This window comes from Balaenoptera borealis (genome assembly GCF_965194805.1).
Source record: "Balaenoptera borealis genome assembly, chromosome: 12".
Classification (NCBI taxonomy): Eukaryota; Metazoa; Chordata; class Mammalia; order Artiodactyla; family Balaenopteridae; genus Balaenoptera; species Balaenoptera borealis.
This window is the reverse complement of record NC_138869.1, coordinates 30254732-30276368: the sequence shown is the minus strand read 5'-3', so window position 1 is coordinate 30276368 and position 21637 is coordinate 30254732. Positions and strand designations below refer to the sequence as shown.

At 40.6% G+C, this 21637-nt stretch overlaps 1 protein-coding gene across 2 annotated transcripts in view; it reads left to right on the top strand.

The window, feature by feature from the left end:
* The window catches only part of SYNPR (synaptoporin), a 297141-nt gene that overhangs the window by 272602 nt on the left and 2902 nt on the right, over positions 1-21637 (top strand). For both annotated transcript variants that reach the window (XM_082344817.1, XM_082344818.1), the window contains one exon: positions 18670-18861. In XM_082344817.1, the coding sequence (XP_082200943.1) occupies positions 18670-18861 (192 nt within the window). The remainder of the gene's footprint in view (positions 1-18669; positions 18862-21637) is intronic.

Sequence of the window (21637 nt, the reverse complement as noted above, 5' to 3'; positions counted from 1 at the left end):
CTCTGGTTTGTAATTGTTTGGTTATATGTCAGATATATCAGTCTCCCTCATCATACTGTAAGATTTTTGAGTGCAGAAACCACTTACCTTTCATTGTGTCCCAGTACCTGACACATGTAATCCAGAACTCCATACATAGTGTTGAATGAATTAATGAAGACAGCATCCTATCCCTGAGAGAGCCCATGATCTCAGAAATGGAGATCAGTAAACAGGCAATTCAGGGATAAAATGTGTCTGGTCTTCAGAGTATGGTCAGATAAGAGAGCTATTTTGTGTGACTTTGTAAGTTATCCTCCAAACAGATACACTTTTGAGAACGGAAGTGAGCACTTCCAAGTATCCGAGGCAGGGCGACAGGTGAAACCCTTCTACAGCCCCCACGTTACTGCGAACCCACCAGGAAGCAGGCACTGTTGCTTCACAGAATCCACCACCACACACGTGAGGGATTCGTGAGGGATTCGACTAGGGAAGACGGCATGAGTTGCTGGAGAAGTTTACACTGCATGTCACGCAACAAAAAGTTAATGTCAATAAATAAGTAAAACTTTGTCAGAGGCTGGGTCTTCATCCCAGGCCCCCATTTCATGCCCACCCTCTGGCAGGTGCTCTGAGGCCAGCACCTGTCTCTTCCGCTTCTTGAACTTCCCCCCACCAGCCTCTCCAGCCTTCCTCTCCAGGTGCTTCTTTCATGGTCCCCCTGCTCCCCTTTTTTATCACAAACATGCAGCTCTCTCTCAGCTTGCATCCCCAAACCCATTAGCCTTGCGTAGTCACCAAGGGGTCCTCCCTGCATGGGAACCAGTTAGAGATTGTAAATAAAAGTAACCTTTCCCAGTGTGGAGTAGGGATAAATTAGGAGGTTGGGATTAGCAGATACACACTACTGTATATAAAATAGGTAATCAACAAGGACCTACTGTATAGCACAGGGAACTCTACTCAATATTTTATAATAACCTATATGGGAAAAGAACCTGAACAAGATGTATGTATATGTATAACTGAATCGCTTTGCTGTACACCTGAAACTAACACAACATTGTAAATCAGCTATACTCCAATATAAAATAAAATTTTTTTTAAAAAAGTGACCTTTCCCAGATGTGGTTTTCACGGCTCCAAGCTACAGTTGGGGTTTCTGCCGTACTGTGGCTACAGACAGAAGGGCAAGGTTAACCTTGGCTAGGATTGCGGGGAGAAGCTTTAGAGAAGAGACAATGTTCAAACAGGCTCTGCGGTCAGTTTACTCAAAGGAAATTGAATCATCAAGCCCATGGAAACCTGACAGAAGGTCTGGGCCTCCTGCTTTCTGGGTAGGTAAAGTTATCTTCAGCCACAGGCGTTCTTTGTTGGGGGATCAGGAAGATCTTATGTAGAAACTTGCTAAAGAGTAAGGTAAATGACGAGTTTGGTTTGTGATTTCTCAAAGCCTAGGCTTTGAAAGAAAGACATTGAGGCTTCAAGTTAACTTTTTATTTTGCTTTTATACTAAACTCTTTTTTCAATAAGAACCAATTGTTTATAATTTTTAGGACAGTGATTGTGAAAATAAACACCTACTTTATTATGATCCAGAGTGTCATAATATCTGAGCAAATATTAGGGACAATAAAGTTACTATCTTTAACTTTAGGTAAAATAGCCTCCTTTATTCTGTAGTCCATCTGACACACTACTGCAGTAGAGAAATCCCCAACTGAGCCTGTAATGCACTGCCTCTTCCTACACTAGATTAAAAAGATTCTCCTTGACACAAAATCAACAGAGGTCATCACCCTTGTAAAGATTTAGAGATTTCACAACTTTGTACATCAGTTTGATATCAGGTGGACCTTTCAGAATAAAATGTTACTGGTAGTTGATATACTCTATTCCAGTTGGCTTTCTGTGAGTACGTGAAACAAACACCAGATGGTAATTTGTATAAAGATAAGGGAACCAATCGGTGCTAATTTTGGAAAGTTCTTGGCCATTTCTCTCACCCAGAGTTAGGAAGGGAATTCTCAGTTGGAATGACTTTCCAGGTTTCGAAAAGCACCTGTCTGATTTTCTTAAAACTGTGCTATCATTCTGCTTAACAGTATGTCAGACCAGACCACAGTATCCCATGCATAGAAAACATGTTAGCTAAGTCTTCTTCCCAATCATCGGTAAACATATTGACCAGGACAGAGGTGCGCCTCAGAAACCCGTGACCTGTTTGCACATTCCCTCTGCCCCTAACCGATACCGTTTTTTAGAGAGTCAAACTGGATGAACTGGTTTTTAATCTCTGGTCTAAACTGTCAGGTGGCAAATCTCACCCAAAAGGCTCACTGGTGGGGAGAACTAAACATAAGGTGTAGTGATGCAAAGACGGGGTAAATCCGGGCCTGTTGGCAATGTGTAAGACAGATGGCTATGCAAATAGGATTCTCACACTCAGTTGTAAGGTAAACTGTGAACCAGGCAGCAGCAGGTGGCTGGGTAAACGCAATGCTTAAATGCTGTCTGGATGTTTACATTTAGCTCTCAGAAACTGAAATCATCCTAATTGAATTCAACAAACAGTTATTGGGAAATTGTTATGTGCAAAACATTGTGCTAGGTTCTGAGAAAGCTGAAATATAGAGTCCTAGCTTTAGAGTTCTTTGATTCACTCTGCCAAGGGCTATAATAAGGGGAAAGCAAATGAGGGAAAAGCAATGAGGAAGAAAGAACGAACAAGGGATTGATTTCAACTGGAAAAACTTGGGAAGTTTTTTTTGAGGAGCAGGTCAAAGAGGGGAACATAGGTTGGCTTCTATGGGTGAATATGGTGGGAAGCTTCCTCTATGAGGAGAGACGTGGAGTGAGGGGCCAGACAGAAGAGAGCAGAAAGGAGTGTGTATGTGTGAGTGTAGGTACGTGTGAGTGAGGGTGAGTGTATTTAAAAGTGGGGGATTAGTACGACCTGAGGTTATTAGAGGTGGGATGAGCCTAATTGTGGAGCATAGATTTACATTCTATAAAAGATCTCTGTCCCTTCCTCCTCCCCTGCCCCCCCAAAAATACTCCCAAGGCACGATGAATTCTAATACACTTACCTATACAATTGGAAGTTTTCAGATAGAGAAGGGTATTAGCAAACCTGTGTTTTTTAAAAGTTTATATTAACAATTAAATAACATGCTGGTACTAGAGATGGGGGACTGAAGAGCAGACAGTTGCAATAGTCTAAAGAGGAAGCAATAAGAGCCTAAATAGAACATCATCTCTTTCTTGAGCAACTTTTCTTGAGCACCAGGCAGGGAACCAAGGGCTTTGCATGCATGACTCATTTAAAGCTCACAGAAACCCTATGAGCTAAATGTTTTTATTCCCATTTCAAGAGAGGTCCAAGGTCAGTAACATGGCTGGTGAATGGCTGAGCCAGGAGTGAAACCAGATCTGCCTGATCCAGGGCCTGGGCTGTCAGTCACCACCCGACACTATCCCACAGGAAGGCAGGGATAGGGAGGAGGAGCTTAAGAAGGCTTCCCCGTGTAACATGAGATTTTGCCTTCAGCCAAGCTGGTACCTGCAGATGGAGAAGTAGGTTTAGGAAAGAGACGGACTTCTTTTTCCAACAAATTAAATTGAAGGAGTGTAGGACATCCATACGCGGCTAGTAGCAAAGAAAGGGGATGCGGATCTGAAATTCAGAGGAGGTCATGACAGTGGATGAGAGTGTGGAGAGAGGGAAGTGAAAATAGAAGTTATGACCTTACAAACTCCCATATTTTAGGGATAAACAAGAAAAGGGCTGTCAAAGAGAACTCTTACGAACTTAAGGTAATAGAACTGACCATCAGAAGGCCTCCCATCTAAAAGATTTTAAAATGAATAAATGAGAGGTTTTCCTGAATCATCCCTATTCAAAGAGAACATTTAGAAATATGGTAGTACTTTTTTTCATGTAATTTTAATGGGGTAAACAGATCCCAAACCTGTATCTTGATTAAATGACCATCCAAGAGCCTGACCCGCCCGTACCCCAAAACTTACTGAGTTCAGCAGGGCAGGTCTACCAAGCCAACATACTGAGGTGGTAGAATTTGCTATTGTGAAATATCCTGGAATCACAGATTCTCAGAGTTGGGTATCCAGTAAATGATCTTCCCAGCCAGAAACCTGGGTACTTTCTATGACACCTTCTCTCCACCTCTAAATCAAATCCCTCACTAAACTCCATTAAATCCATCTGATTATCTTTTGCTTGAATCCAACCGACACTTCCCTAATTCAGACTATTGTCACTTCTTTTTGACAATGTGACCACAATCTCCTACTTCCCCTCCTCATCCTTCACCAGATCCAATTTCCCTGGAGCAATACATGTACATTTGCTATCACATCCTTATAAAGGGTCTCTGACCCTAAAAAGGTAAAGAACCACTGTTCATTTAAAGTGAATTACTCCAAGCTTTCATTTTTCTGGATTGATAAGCCCACCAGGCTCTCTCCCATCTCGGAGCCCTTGTGCCTGCTCTTCTCTCTGCCTGAAAAGTTCTACCCAGATGTCCACGTGGCTGGTTCCCTTATTTTCTACAGGTCTTTACTCAAAACCTCCCTTCTTAATAAGGTTTCCCTGGCCACCCCAGCTAGAATTTCAGCATCCACGTCCCCATCACAGCCCTTCCTTTCCTTCTTCCCTGCATTATTTTTTCTCCATAACACTCACCACTATTCAAACCACTACATACTTCACTTATTTACCTTGTTCGTTGTCTCCTCCACAAGAAAGTACACTCTACAAGGCAGGGATTTTTGTCTGCTTTTGTCCACTCCTATATTTCTAGGGTCTAGAAGCCCACTTGATACATGGTGGAAAGTAAATGAATGATCAATGATGTTTACTGATTTTTTTTGTTTCTTTTGGTGTTTTTTTATTGTCCTGGATTATCTAGCTAATTTTTCTAGTTCTCACTTGAAGTGAGTAAGTAATTTCAAATTCTTTTTGAGGTTGGTTCCTCGTATTAAGCTACAAAAACAAACAAACAGAATACTTGATGTCTATCATTTTAAGGAAGAACACTCTGGTATTTCTCTTTAGTTTTGAATGCCAAGCATGGCAGGGGTGGGGTGGATTAGAGGACTGTTCCACTTAAAATTATGAAAAATGAATTAGGAATTTTCATTTGCAAGGTCTTCCCATTCATTAAATTCATAAATAGCTATTATATGACCCCATGGAGGTAGGTGCTCTCAAATAACTGAGGTGAAATTAGCCTCTGCATCCATTTTGTATTTAGAAACGAAGAAGTTGGTGAATGCTAGAAAAAGAAAGCTCTCTATTTCACTAATTTTTTTATGAGCAAAGTTAATCAAAACCTCTTTAGGACAGACTCACCGTTGTGAGAAAGTTTGCCTTGCTTGTGGAAAATACGTGTACTGATAAAACGCAGGTGGCTTAGCAAACACAACAGTATCTGTGGGAAAGATTGCATTTTTTTTCCCAAATTCATGGAATTAAGTGCCTTGGGGCAACTGAAACTGTGACTCGGAAAAATACTTTAATAACTATTCTTTGCTCATAGCAATACAAATCCTAAGTCAGGCATGGCCTGTGGAGAGTTAAAAGGCAGTGTCGCTCTCAGAATAAGCAGAAAGAAATACCCACAAGAGCCAGGCACACAGCGCAGTACAGGTGCCTCAGTGGGAGGAATTCAGCTGGGTAACTGCTGCTGAGTATCCAAGAAGCCGAAGCCAATGTCAGTCTTTTCATTAAAGTGATGTCAAAACTAGTTAGATTTAGTTACCACTCAGCCAGTCTCTGGCCCTGAAAGCCAATGGGTGGCTCTCATTCTAGTCAAGTGGGTTGGCATCCAGCATCTACAGTCTCACTTCCAGAAAGGCTACACCTCTGCCACCAATGATCTGCTCTGGGAACTCGTTCTTGACAAGTATGTCTCCTCGTTAAACAATTCTGCCCTGTGTCTAGTTCACCCGAAGAACTAGGAAGGAATAATGCTAACAGTCAATATTTATTGAGTAGTTAATGAGAGTCAGGCATCCTGTAATGAGTGTTTCGTGTGTGACATCTCAGTTAATCCTCACAAAAATTTTTGGAGGTAGGTATTGTCCCACCATTTTACAGATGGGGAAACTGAGGTTGAGAGGGTTCAGGGATCTTGGCTAAAGTCACACAGTGAATCAGCCATGAAGAATCCAGCACTGACTTCAAAACTATAGCAATTAACCCCTGTGCCCTCCTGACCCTCTAAAGAATGAAAACTAAGGAGATGGGAAAATGGTAAAGAAGTGACCTCCAAGGGGTGTGTTTCTACCACTGTCCTGAATATTGTCAGAAAAGCTACATACTAAACCAGAAACAAGACTTATCCAGTCTCAGTTCCAAATTGATACTTCACAAAGTGGTTCAAGGGAGCCCTAGGTTGGGAACCATTGTTTTGAAACCTTTGGGTAAGGTAGGGGCAGGGAGTTGTCACTAAAACCAAACCAAACAAACAAACAGACCTGATGGCCATTCCAAGCCCACAACATAGCCGAGTGCACTGTATGTGCATCTGACATATGATCATTCAATGATCAATTCAAAAACAAAAAAATGTGTGCCCACATATAAGAAAGATACATAGAAACATAAAACATTTCCAACCTGCGGGCACTTGGTCTTCCATCCAACCAAAAAGCATCAACACAGCAATATGGTCCATCTCGGTGGGAACATCTCCCTGAACTGAAGAAATTCCAGGGCTCAGAGCTCCGTATGTTTCATACATGGCCTCCAAACACAAGCCCACAACCTTATGCATACACGCAGCTAGGACGGCCCACAGTGTGGGAGACTTGAAAGGTTTATCAAGGATTATTTCCACTCTTGGTGATTTTTCTCATTACAAAAAAATCTTAGACCCCATCTCTAATTGTGCATGATTCAACTCGTATTTCTAACACATTTTAAAAGGTTATTATTATTGCAAGTGTGGATTTCTTTTTACCTTAAGCTACACACAATTACTTTAACAGGTACCGTAATTTAGCTTTCAGATTCTCTCCAAATCATCAAAACAAGGTACTTGCAAAATGTTTATTTCCCAGGTGTTTTCCGCTAGTTTCAATACTGTTTGCCACGGTGCATAAATGGAATGAGGGTGGTTCCTGAAATCTGGAACCAGGGTGTTATATACGTACTTCCAGAACAGGGTGCAGCTTTCTTTGTGCTCCAAAATAAAAACCCACTTTCTATTTGGCTTCATTTTTGTAATAGTGGAAAAGATTTTTTCTTTTTAAAAAAAGATTATGAGTGGCACTTAGCAGGGGCAGCTCTGCAAACTGGTGCGAGATTATTACATCTTCAACTAATTTCTGCAAATTTGTGTGGAATCATGGTCCTCTTTGTGACTAAGAATATCTTATGTAGAACCTTCACTTTTTTAACAGCTCATTTCTTCCTCTCATCAACAGGATACAATATGGTATATAATGAGATCTCATTATAGCAGATTTTAATATACCATAGGTCAAGCTGTGTCCACATAGCATAACTTCTCGAGACCAGATTCTAATAATATGCAGTTCTAGCTAAGTGCCTATTATTGGACTTTCGTATGATAATGTTAGTCCTAATCCCCTGATACTCAGCTCCACAGGTTTCATTAAGCCATCAGTTTGGGAAGCAAAAATGAAAAAAAAAGGAAAAAAGAGCATACGTGTTTCTTCTTTATTTGTATAATAGATTTTTATTCTCTCTGCTTATATCTATTAAAAATAATACTGGACTAGGTGTGGCAGTAGGTATAAAAATATATTTGACACAGTTTCAATAAGACATAATCTTAGCAAAGCCATAATGGTTGAGGGCCCAGGCTCTGGAGTCAAACTGTGTATATGTCCTGGGCCTACCACTTGCTTGCTGGGTGACCCTGGGCAATTTCTTTCAACTCACTGTGCCTCTATATTCTCAGTTGTTAATTGATGGTAATAATAGTACCTACCTTATCACTGAGAATTAAATGAGGTTAACACTCAGCACAGTGCCTGGTGGATAGCAATTACTCAAAAATGCTGGAAGAGAGAAAATAAGAAGAAAGTTATCTTAAAATTGAAGTGGGAAAATGAGACCTACCTATATGAAAGTGAGGCAGGGTGGCAATGTGTACAAAATAGCGGGAAAGCCCTTGAGAGCAGAAGTGGAGAGCAGTGGCTTCTGGTGTGGGCTGGGCCGCTTTTAGGGAGGAAGTTTCCACACAGACTAGGACCCGGCTTCTCAAAGTCTGTCCCTGGACAGCAGCCCTGGCATCACTTGGAAGCTTGTTAGAAGTACAAACTCTCAGACCTACGCCAGACCTGCTGAACCAGAATCAGAATCCACATCTCAACCAGATACCCAGGTGATCCGTGGCACCTAAAGTGGAGAAGCGCTGCTCTTGGACACACCTTGCTTCTCAGAGCTTTCAGGCCTGCCATTCTCTCTTATCACGCACATTGGCACTTAGAAAAGAATAGCACTGGGGAAAAGGAAGCTATCCTCCCCAAAACTCCCACTGCAAAAAAACTGTGAGTGATACATTCTAACAGTTATATGTTGGGAATATGATAGAACTGACAAAAATAAGTGGAATCAGCTAAATAAAGCAAGAAACAGAAGTTATGATTCCATTAATATTTATGCCTCGACAGGGTATAAATCACAAATATTTATTTCATCCAGACTGAAAACGAAAACCAAGAAAACATATGATGACTCTTTGGGGGAGTGTTTGGGCAGAAGTCCCTGGTCCCTTCAGGCTTACAAAATACGGATTCCTGCAGAAGGCAATGACATTTCAATTCCACGCATCTCCCTGTTCATTCTCCTCAAACACACACCAAACAACAACACCGTGTTTCCATGAGTTACACTATGCACGCAGCACACATTGCAGACAGACACACAGACACACACTCAGATTCATCCACACCTTGCCACTTTTTCATGTTTGCCTTCCTTCTGTCCTTAGGCACCTGCTCAAATCTTGCCTGCCAGAGACACAGAATCTTCCATCTGGAATAGACTTATGAGAAATAGGCTAAGAACAGAAGGAAGAACTGATGATGAAAATAATAATACCTATCATTTATTGGGTACCTAGTTGTGCAAGATATTGTCCCACAGATTAGCCATTCTTTTTTCATTCCCGCAGTAACTCTCTAAGACAGGCCATTAACTGTCTACTATTTCAGTTAAGGAAATAAGGACCCACAAGGTCAAATAAACTGCCAAAGGCTACGCAGCTGAGAACCAGCATAACTGAGACTTGAACCCAGGTCTGTCTTCTCCCCAACTGGCAGAGTGAAGCCAACATCGATGAATCCAATAACCATCCTCTCGGGAAATGGCTTCTAATTTGTAATTCAAATGTAGTATTTTCCCTCGTTTTCACTTTGTATGATGAGCGGGGAAGTGGCGAAGGAATTTTCTTAAGTCAGGCTGAATTTAAGCTGTGGATGGTGAAGTGCAGGATAATTTCCTCGTTGGTATTTTGGAAGTTCTTCATTTTAACCATCTGTTGCAGGCTGACAGATGGGTTGATATATGACAGAATAATGGGTCTTCAATTCTAGGAAGGCAGAAGGAATGCTTGAAAAATAGCAGCTCTTTTCATGAACCTAACTGTGCTAACACCGCTTGCTCACTTGCAAAAAAAAAAAAAAAAAAAAAAGTCGGTGGGAGGGAAGTGTGAAATATAATCATAATCATTCCCCTAAACAGAAAGTTTCTCACAATTGCCGAAGGTCAAATCCAGTAAAATATGCCTATTCTAAAATTATACTAAAGTTTTCAAATCCAGTTATTTGAAAGGGTGTACGGGGGGATAGATATAAAGAAAAATAATAAAAACAACCCCCCCAAACCCTTCTTCCATCCCTTTCTTCCAGTCATGTAATTTTTTATAGGCAGCCAGTGTTAGGAGTTTCTTATATCTTTGAAATAATTTACAAAACGTGAGATTTTTGAAATCCAAATGATTTCCACTCTGGGTGACTGCCAAATGTGAAGTCTCTTCCCTTTCTTCTTGCGTTCAGTGGGTATAGATGAGAAGCCACGCCAGACGTTTGGCTAGGCACAGGGACACAGGTGGCTAAGACTGTTCCATCCCCAAGGAACTCACATTCCAGTGAGTGAGGTCAACATATGAACAGAATTTAAATAGCACATACTGTGTGCCTTCTGAGAATGTAGCAGTGACCAGTGTATCCCAGGCAGAACTTCTTCAAATGGCCTTTCATGTCTTAACACAATTATCCCAGTTCTTTTCTATCATGTATTGTAACCGGATGATATATTCACACACGCACACGCACACGCACACGCACACTCCTGGTCGTTGCCAAATAGGTTTGAAGCTCTATCCGCAGAGAACCACTGACTCGAACTTTAGACTGTATTAAGAAAATACAAAGTTTTGGCCATATGAATTTAACCTCAGCAGAGTGAATCTATTTTTGAAAGAACGTCAGAATACAGAGTGGGGAAGGGGGGAAAAGCAAGTCATTACAGCTGAATTCATTGTCAAATATCACTGACCATGACATAATCAGGCCATGTCTCTTGAAGCTTACATCATCTTTACCACCTTCATAAATGCAACAATGAAAATACTCCAGTCTCCATGATTAACATTTGTATTTAATTTTAATCCTCACACCAATCCTGTAAGGTAGGCGCTCCTATTCCATGTTACAGATGTCAGCACCGAAGCCCAGAGAATTTCTAAGTCTGTGTATTATTTCCAGCCATGCATATCAATTCTTCCATGTCCTATCTGGAGATATCAGTAGTGTAGAATAGTAAGTTAATAATAGGATTATGTTTTCAAAGGAGTATTTGACAGCCTGGATTTATCTCCTCAGCAGTTCCTTCCCACTCTAATATTATGTAATTCCAGAGAAGCATTTTTTTTTCCAGTTTCAGGGAAGGCGATAGCAAGAGAGCACAGAGCAGGGTTCAAAAAGGAGCTGACTTGTTTCGGAAGGTGGCCCCTTAAAGGTCTGCTAGCATTTTCTGAGTCACAGTTTCTCAGTGTAGCTTACTTGAAATGATTTCCTATAAAACGTATCCATTCTTAAATATAGGTTGGTGGTGGGGCAACTTAAATTTTTAGACAGTTTAAGAAATTACTTTGGATTGCCTCGTATTTTAACTATCCATGTCTCTGCTGTTTGCCATTGTATGGAGGAAAAAAAGTAGTTGTGTGTCATCTGTTTTTTTAAAAGTGTGCATGTGCTATCACATATATATGACTCCCAAGTCATATGTATCTGTCTACCTATCTATCTGTTCACACATTGAAGGAACATTGTAGTCCAAGGTACATGTGAGTGATGAAGTTCAAATCGGGCTGCTTTTGACTTCAAGCCTCCCACCGTGTCTCCTATATACTGCATTTCCTCCAGATGTTTCATCTATATGCTGCCTGACATCTGGTGTTTTCCAGATATGTTTACTATGCCCAGATGTTTCATGTTAAGTAGACAAAGCTGGTGAATTGTTTAAACCTTAGTATTTTCATCTAGTTGCTTCGATGGCAGACCCAAAAATATTTTAGAAATGCTAAATAATACATAAAAATAAAAAAGGTTGATAAGATGCTCAATAAGCATCTCTAAATTTCCAGACTTAGCCTTGACTAACTCTACAAATATGATTTTTCCCAATTATTTTTAAGACATCTAAACTGGTTTCAGCAGTTGCCTCACCTCTGGTCTAAGACTTGGGCATCTTACTTGTTTCTATACTTACTGGTAGATGTGTCAAAACCAGTATGCAACTATTTGGAAAGAGTGTCATTTTCTACATAAGCTAGCGACTCACCTGGAAACAGTAGCATCCCTGGTTGTTTCCCTAGGCTTACAGACTTGTAGAGTACAAGGGTCCGGAAAGGCAGGAATACTCTTCTGCCAACATTTAGATATATAAGCAGATCCATCCTAGATCTTTTTACCCCTGGGTCTCACTCTGTTTATTGCTTGGCTTTCTTAGAGGGAGAGAATTACAGGTAAGCAAGTGCAGAAAGCTGATAGCCTCAGCAGACATGTGGGCCACCAAAATTCCCAATAAACAAGCTTCCCCGCCTCCCACTCAAACTTCCCTCTTGGTCCTGACCAATGTCAGCATGCATCCTTCTTGGGCATGGATTAAGCAGGTAGTAAAGAGAAGCCCAAAGCTCCCTCTACACGCCAATTCATAGGCCTTCCAGATAAGTCATTTTGCAGTGTGTTTATTATTCAACATGAGTCTGCTTTGAGAGCCACCCAAGGAACAAACCTAAAAGAATTCTGGATACAACCAGATCTGTGCAGCTTTCCCCATCCCTCTAGACTGGCCAGTGACCCACACGCATTTTTTGTTTGTTTTAAAAACACGAAGTCCCTTTCCTGCAAAGCCATTATCACCATTTGCAATTACACATTCTTCTGTGGTTATGCGAGTCAGGTTTCTCTCCTCCAACAGGATGAATACTGGGGCCATGTCTGTTTTTATGAACTACTGCATTCCTAAGACCTGGCATCTAATCGGTTCTTACTAGAGATTTGTTGAATAAATGAATGAACCACCTAATTTGACCATCAAAACCCACTGAATAATACTAATACACTTTTCTATACTGTTATATATTTCATTATTATGTATAGAATTTGCCTATATATGTGTTTGTGTGTGTAAATTCATTGAGGGCTTACTATGTGTCAGGCACTGAGCAAAGCATTTTATTGAATTAACTCATTTATCCTTAGCAAAAACCCTATGAAAATATATATTATTGCCCCTTTTTACAGATGGGAAAGCTGAGGCTTAAAGGGTCCCAGAGCTACTTAGAAAGAGTTGAGATTTGAACCCAGGGCTACCAGATTCCAAAGACTGTAGAGTGAACTACTAGGTGATTCTTTCCTAAAAACCTATATATAAGACCTACCTCACAAATTCTTGGTGAAGAAAGTAGAATAATGTATGTAAAGTTCTTAGCACAGTGCCTGGCTTATAGTAAACACTGAATCAATAGCAGCTACTATTAGTAATATTATTACTATTAATTTATTTTGAGCAGTTATTAATTTTCTTATATTATTATGGACTTGTTTGGAAATGTTTGTGCTATTTGTAATGAAAGGTTTAGGCTGGATCGATTGGAATTCAGAGCAGGTTGTAAGGAATGTTTTTAACCTGTGATTTACAACAGCATTGCAGCAAGCTACTGAAGAGCTTGCATCTACTCCAAGATCGCCAGACAGCCAAGAACACCTCCTTCTTGCACCCAGATTATGAAATCAGTTGTCTCTCACTGAGCTACAGGGAGAGATGCATAAAAAAATTTTTTCTTTTCATAAGAAAAGTTTAAAACAAGAAGAAACAGGAGGCCTCAGTTCCACAGCTGAACAACCACAAATCAATTGATAAAGTTCTCTGGGAACAGACTGAAAAAGTGCAGTGTGTCGATCATAATCAAATTTAACTTAAGAGAAAAAGAAATGAAATCCTACATTGATTCTCCATTGTCAGCCAGATTCTTCACATGTGGAACCAGATGACTGATTATTACTCAGCCCCTGTAACAGAACAGCCCCGTCCACTGCAGCTTTCTTTCTGCAAGATCCTGATTAGCTGATAGTGTATCTCGCAGTAATAACATAAAACAACCCAGACAGTGCAGAAAGGGCAGAGATGTAAACCACCTGAGGGCCGAGAACAGTTCTTTGGCCAGTGTTTGCCAGCCCCTCCTCCATTTTTAGAACAGTACCCAGCCCAGAGTGGGAAAATAATCAATACTGAACATATGATTGGGAAAAGGGACAAGTAAAATGATGGACCAATGAACGAATCAATGGGATTTGGAGTCAGATCTGAGTTTGGTACCCAATTCCTCTAATCACTTACCTTCTCTAAGCCCTCCTCCTTCATCTGTAAAATAGAAAAACTAACGCTAATCCATAGTGCTGTGGTTAGGCTGAACTGAGGCTAAACGTGTAAAGCACATCAACCTCAGGCCTGACACACGGTGCGCCCCCCGTCAAAGCTGGTTTGGAATATAATGAGGTTCACCTTCCGATGAGAGACACAGACTTTGAAGCCCTGCAAACCTTGGTCGCAAACAAAGCTCAGCAACTTAGTGACTCTCAGACCTCCAGCAACTCACTTGATCTTTCTGAACATTGATTTTCTCATCTGTAAAGTGGGGTCAATAATAGCCACTTCAAAGTGTTATTATGAGACTTAAATGAGTGATACATGAAATACACAGTGTCTGGTACGTAGTAACTGCTCTGTAAATGATAGCCGTAACTATGAATATTGCAACTTAATTTTTATTATGAGTCAATAAAATCATGGGCCTCTAAAAGCAACAGAGTGCTTTTATAATAGATTAAGAACACAGATTCTGATATATGTACATGTGTAACTGATTCACTTTGCTGTACACCTGAAACTAACACAGCATTGTAAATCAACTGTCCTCCAATAAATATTTTAGAAAAAAAACACAGATTCTGGAGCCGAACTCCCTGGGTCCGAATCCTGGCTCTGCATCTTTCAAGCTGGGTTTAAGCAATTTATCCCATCTGTAAAATGGGACTCCATATTTCATCCCATTTCACCAGTCACCATCCTGGCACATGTGTTGAGAATAGAGGGGTCAAGTCAGACTTTCCCCCTACATCTAGGCTGAAATGCAGCTCCCACTTAGTGGAGCTGTGTCTGTGGGCCCATCTCTTCCCTTGGCTGCCAGTACCAAAAACCCACGCCTCCCTTTGGTCATTGATCTGCCTTCAGTCCTCCACCAGACCACTGGGGCAATGGATTGTGGCATCCTATCAACCTACGTAAGAAATCCTATAGGCCAGGACAGATGCAAGAGGCGTGCTGGCCTTGTAAAAGCTAAGCTGAAAGATGGCTACCAGGGCCATCTCAGACTCAAGTACCAAGAAAAATTGTGACATCAGTGACCCAAAACAAGACAAAGGGCATCACTTTCAGTGGACCCTCAACAAGTGCTTCCACTTGTTAATTGTGGATTGGAGTTATGCGTCCCGTAGCACATGTGACTGCTGAACACTTGAAATGGAGCTAATACCAAATTAAGATGTGCTGTAGGTATAAATTACACCAGGTTTTAAAGACTTAATACCAAAAAAAGTAAAATGTCTTATTTATAATTTTATAATCTATGAAATGATAATATTTTTATATATTGAGCTGTATTATATACATATAATGTATTAATATGATTAATTGTACCAATCTCTTTTTGCTTTTTTTTTAATGTGTTTACTATAAAACTGAAAGTTACATATGTGACTCGCATCTCTGGCTCCCATTCTGTGCCTATGAGATAGTACTGGGTTAGAGTCTCAGTGTTCCCAGCCCAGGATGTGGCCATGCAGATCTTTCCAAACCTCAGACATTCTCTGCCCTGCTTCTGTCATGTGGGCCAGAAATTATTTACTGTTATTCTTTAAATTAAATTATTTGGTAACTTCAATAAAATTTATTTTTTAAGAAACTCCTGTACCACTCCTGGATACAGAAATCCAGCATTATTTGACATAATTAGAAGATAAACATAGAAATGAATCATTGGAAAATAAAGAGTACTGTATTCCAGCCAGGTACCATTGTTTGCCTGAAGGCTCTGAGCCTGGGGCCAATTTTCTTTGATAGGTAGGTATTCAATATTTGTTAAATAGGTGTTAGAGACATATTAACATACAGCTGAGACTTTCTCCTTTACTACTCAGATTACAAGAGAATCGTGAAGGAGAAAGCATTTCTTCCTGTGTAGCTCAGTGTTATTCATTGCTATGTCTGTGTCTCCACAATTAGGTAGCCCAAATTTCAGAACACCTGGGCGTAATGGAAAACCACTCATTAAACACGGAGCCCAATGTCCTGAATTCAAATCTCTGTTACTTACGACAACTCGGACACATATTTAACTTCCCTGAATCTGTAAAATGGGTATAATTGTCTTCGCCTTCATGCAGTTACTGTGAAGATCAAATGATCTTCTGCCATAGTGTGTTAAAAACTAGACATTCTCTAGAAGTCATATGTCACTTTTATTAGTGTTCCAAATGAAATAATGAAATCAATCTGTGAGTGGACCCAGAAAGTTATCCCATCCAGCCACTGCTTAGCGATACTGTCTTCGAAAGTCCAAAGCTCTTCTGTGAGCTGAGCTTCTATCTTGCTGTTTGTGTTTCCTGATTCACAGCTTCATTCTGGTATTCCTGAAAGCTGACTTAGCAAAGTGAATCCAGCTACACTGAGGGTGAGGGTGAGCTCATGATACGGCACAGTTGTCAAGCCAGGCACTAGTTATAAGGAAAGTATTTGACCTGTCTGTGTTTCAGTTTCCTCCTAAGAAAAGCAGGGCTAACCTCAGTACCTCGCTGTGAGGCGAATGATGTCTGTAAGTGGTTAGCAGAGTGCCTGGCATATAGGAGGCACTCTAAATGTGACAGCACATTTAATGTGACAGCAGCTGTTTCCTAAGACAGCCACTAGTTTGGGACAGCTTTTGATGGACGCTCTGCCCTGTCCACCATGTTCTGTGTCCAAGAGGTGACTTACGTGGATCACATGGGGTTCCAATTGGGTTTGGCCAGTTGGAGGGAAACCGTGGATTAAATCCATTTCACCTGCCTTCCTTAATCAAGGTTGTTTTAAGACTTGCCTGTCCTCCAGGCAGAAGGAACTTGGAGTCAGCTGTGTCTAGTTTCAGATGAGCTGGTCAAGAGAGGATGGGACCAACAACCCTTCATCTGGGCATGCGCCAGTGTCCTCTAGGTGACCTTTTGACGTCAGAGGGTCGAAAACGCCACGTGCAGAGGCCTGTAGCCTCGTTACGCCTGCGCAGAATGAGGATTCCTGCACCTTTTTCCAATCACCTTTCCCCACGCCCCGCACGCCTCTGCCCGCCCTGCTGCTTTGTTCCTCATCCCATAAATACCCCACCACCCAGCAGCCCCTTGCTTTTTGGGGGGGGGGGGGGGGGGTGCGTGTGGGATTTGTTCTCCCGTCCCTGCGCTTGGCTCTATTGTGGAAAAAAATCTTTTCTTTGCTGCAGTCCTAGGCCTGTCGGGGTTTTGGCTTGCTGAGCATTGGGCAAAATGAACCTGGTTTGGTAGATTAAAGAATGGGAGGAAAGTGGGGTCAGGGCTTTGCTCCCACATCTCTCCCTGAATGTATCTTCAAACTTAGGCTTAGCAAAAGACCCAAAAAAAGTTGAAGCTAATTTATACTCTAGCTAGAATTTTGACATAGTTGCCAAATTGTCACACTTTGCTCAGGTATAGGAAACTTGGCTTGAGGCTGCTTTCTGAAACCTTTGATGCTAAAACTCTCAATTCTAATGACATTTATTATTTGGTCTAATTATAAATCCTGGTGCTGCTGTAAGGACAAATAGGGCCACCTGAAGTTCTGTCTGGGCGAGCCATTGATATAATCAATCAGTGCCTTGATCACATTGCCATGCTGTTTTTATTTGGTCTAATTATAAAATGTTTTAAAATATACAAGTTTATATAAAACAAAAGTCATCTTTAATCCTACCATTACCACCTGGTAAACTCCTATACAGAAATTTATAGAACCCAATTGGGACCATTTTGTATACTCATTTATTCTTTTTTTCATTTATTTTCTCAACAAATGTTGCTGGCACCTCTTCTGCCAATACCCAACAATAAGCAAAAGAGACAGGCCCTGCCCTCGTGGAGCTGACATCTTACTGGGGAAAAGAGGCAAACATACACATTTTCACTCCTCACCACCATCCAGTGAGACAGATACTGTTATTATCCCAATTGACAGAGGGTTAAATTGAGGCTTCAAGTATTAATAGTTTAGCAAAGTGCGTAAGGACACAGAGCTCTTAAGCAGAAAAGTCAGGATTCATCCCCAGGCCTATAGATGACAGACTGAGCTTTTAACTCATATGAGATACCTTAGTACAATATACCATCCCTCTGTATAAAATGGTACTAGGGGGGAAAAGGGTTGCATTAGCTCCCCAAAATAACATATTTACTCCAAGGACATAGATCCTAACTTCAGCCATAAAGTTTGTTTATGGAAAGTGATTCATTTCTATTGTGTCATATTTAACTTAAGCAGGACCTCAATCTTTTTAACTTTCTTAATGTCTTGTTTTAAATAAAAACATGAATGTTCCTTAAAGCAGACATGAAAAGCAGTATAGAATAGTCAAGCTCACTGGTCCTGGAAGCAGATGGCCAGGCTTAGAATCCTGTCCACCCCCCACCACCCCCCACCACTTACTAACTCATGACTCTGAGAATCTTTTTTAACCTCTTCGTGCCTCAGTTTCCTCAACTGTAAAATGGGGATAGGATTCGCATCTGTTTCATAGTGCTGTTGTTAGGATCAAATGAATTAATACATGTAAACTTGGAATAATACTTCACATAATAAGTGCTCAGTAAAAGTTATTACTATTGTGATTTTAATAAGTCTATTTTCTAGAAATATAAATACAGTATCACAAAACTTTCTTTTATTCGTTTCTCAACATGGTTCCAATGCTATGGGGTCTTGGAATTTTTCAAAAGGCAAACCGAAGAGTTGTATAAACGAATCAATTTGTTTCTAGAACTCACTTTTCTCTTCCTGTTTTATCTTTCTGTTTGTCTCTGTAGGACTTCATCGTCACTGTAGTCTTTTCTTTCTTGTGGTTGGTGGGTTCATCAGCTTGGGCAAAAGGGCTGTCTGATGTCAAGGTTGCTACGGATCCCAAAGAAGTATTGTTACTGATGTCAGCTTGCAAACAGCCGTCCAACAAATGCATGGCTGTCCATAGCCCTGTGATGTCCAGCCTAAACACTTCTGTGGTACGTTTCCCTCTATGCTTTACCTCCCAGATCTTTGTTTGCCAGTCACAGGAATCAGAAAAACATCTCAGGAGTCTTCTGGGGAATTTTTGCCTCTGAAATGACTCCAGTCTAAAAGGTGATAGTTCACTCCACAGGCAAGATGATCCTTTGGCCTTCCAGTTTTCTACCCATAGACTTTAATGCTGCCAATTAGAGAGTTCTTAATAAGAGCCCAGCAGGTACTGGCAGCTGTTGCTTGGATGACAGTCAAGTCAGAATTCTAAGCCAGAAGCAGATATAAAATCTGAACTTTAAGTCTGAAGTCTGCCGGAAGTTAAAAGGAATATTTGATGACATAGAGGTTTCCTGGGAAGAAAACACTGTTCAAGCCACACATAGTTAGAATACACCCAGTTGATTGTCTAGAGAAAAATACGCAGACCCAGTAGGGTACAGATAGAAATGCAAAGTATAAAAAATACCTGTAATAGTTATGGTAATTTTTTTAATCTTCTCCATGCTTCTGGTTTAGTTGCTTGATAACTTTGGAAAAGCCGAACTGTATTAGTTGAACAGTCAAATATTATCCTCAAGTGTATGGCTCTTACAGGGAGACAGAACACCTGACAGATAACAGGGCCACTAAATTGGATTCTTATTTTATGAGTGTAAGAACTTGTGTTATTCCAAAGAAAGAAACTGTATCTGAGAAACAGAAGCTATAGTAGCAGCAAAAAGCAGTAGTTACCGAATAATAGAGGGCTCCGTGTTTGATAAAGGATCCACATTCTTTGGCCAACCTTAAAAATTAATTATCTTTGCTTCAAGGTTAACTTATGTTTCTACAGCTTTCTGGAATTTAATCTGAGAAGGCATTTAAGAAGGGAAAAAGTGTGGCTAATCAGCTGCTGGTGATTTGACTGTGAATCTTGCCTTAGTAATAAGATAGTAAACATTGAAATAAACTATATATTAGGGTCTCACAGTAATTTTTATTTACTTCTGGCCACAGCTGTGGATGAATACTTTGAGGTGTACATTAAAATACATTCTTACTACTTCTGTAGTTTGTTTACAGGCAGTGCTTAATAAAAGTTATTATAACCCTGATCTCAGACTCTAAGAGAACAAAGATAAAATCATTCAGTGTGTTTGTTAGTTCTTCTAGTAAATTATGACATCCTGCACAGTCCATTTAATTCTGCTTCTGATGTCTCTAATAAGTTTAGACTAGGAGATGCAAATTTGGAATGCGAAACAATGTGACGTATGTCTTAAAAATCAAAAGAAGAATGGATGGAAAGCAAATCACGTCGTGTGTGGCAGGGCAGGTCTGGTGCTGTTATAGTTCTGGATCTATGTTTGTGTGCTCAAGTTCCTAGTGGCAGAAAACTCCATTTAAACTGGCTAAAGCAAAACAGTCTTCGTATCCCTAAAATCCATTCTTTGTATCCCACTGCTGGTACCAAGGTCTATATGGGGTATAATGGTTGGGTCACAAGTAACAGAAACGGACGAACCATCCATAATTTCTACTTCTGTTCCTCCAGCTTCACAGACGCAATGCTGGTACATGTCCTCAGATAATCTAGATGTCTTCTCTCCATTCTTTCTCATGTTATGTACTGTGTTTTCCAGTCTCTCTTTCTGTTGTCCCACATCTAGGCTAGACTCAAAATCCCTACTCTGATTTCAGTTGCAACAATATGGCAAGAACAAATTCGAGGGCTCATGTGCCCCTAAAATGTGCCAGGCAAGAGATCTGTGATACCTCTGTGATGACAATAAAGATATCACCGCTCCTTAAATAGGCCCATGGCAATGCCTTGTTTATGTACTTACTTTTAAGTTGCATTTCCCTAATTTCTAGGCTCTTCTCGAACATCCCTTTTTTGGAAACGAAGTAGCATCAGGGGAAAGGGAGGGACCAAGGAATAGAAAACAGGTAAAATTATAGTCCTGGGCAGAGCCATCCCTTCATATCTGAAAAGATTCCAAGATCATTTTTTCTGCTCATATATCAACCTATACTTACAGAGGTGTAATTTAATCAAGCTCTCCCCTTTGATGGAAAATATCCTAGCTATTGTACACATGGTTAAAAGGTCCTATATGTAAATTAGAGTTGTATCAGTGATTACCTAATTCATTTTGATCATGCAACTGTTATACTATAAGTACCTTATTTGTGTTTTGTATCTCCCTCAGCAAGGAGCCTAGAGCATGGCACAAAATTATGTTAAATAAATCTCAGTTAAGGTTACAGGAAGAAAAAAGGATGGGATGCGGAGAGAGAAGAAGGAAGGGAGGGAGGGAGGTCTGGATAAACCAGTCTTCAGTGAGATTGGTTAGAAGCCTAGATGCTCAATTTTGGCTCTTGACACCTCAAGAATATGGCCTCAAAGCCCTGCTTCAGTTTATGCCTCAGCAAAAGAGTCAGCTGAATACAATTCATGGAAATATTTTAGAAAGTGATTCACAGCACAGCTTAGCAATCAGTAAGCATTTACTAACGTGTCCAGCACTGTCTAGCTGCTTCACACACATCCGCTTTAATCCTCACAACTATCCCCCAAGGAAGGAATAACTGTCTTCATTTCATAGAATTTTTAAAATGCTGATGTTCAGAGGCTAACTGCCATGTCCAGAATCATAAAGCAAAAATTTGCAGAGCCCAGGCCGCTCGAATTCCAAAGCCAGAGGGGATGGCTCCAAGGCTGAGAATTCAGGTAGTGTGCCCTGACCCACTTGCTGCTAAAATTCTGAAGCTTGGAGCCCGTGTTCCAAGCCCCCG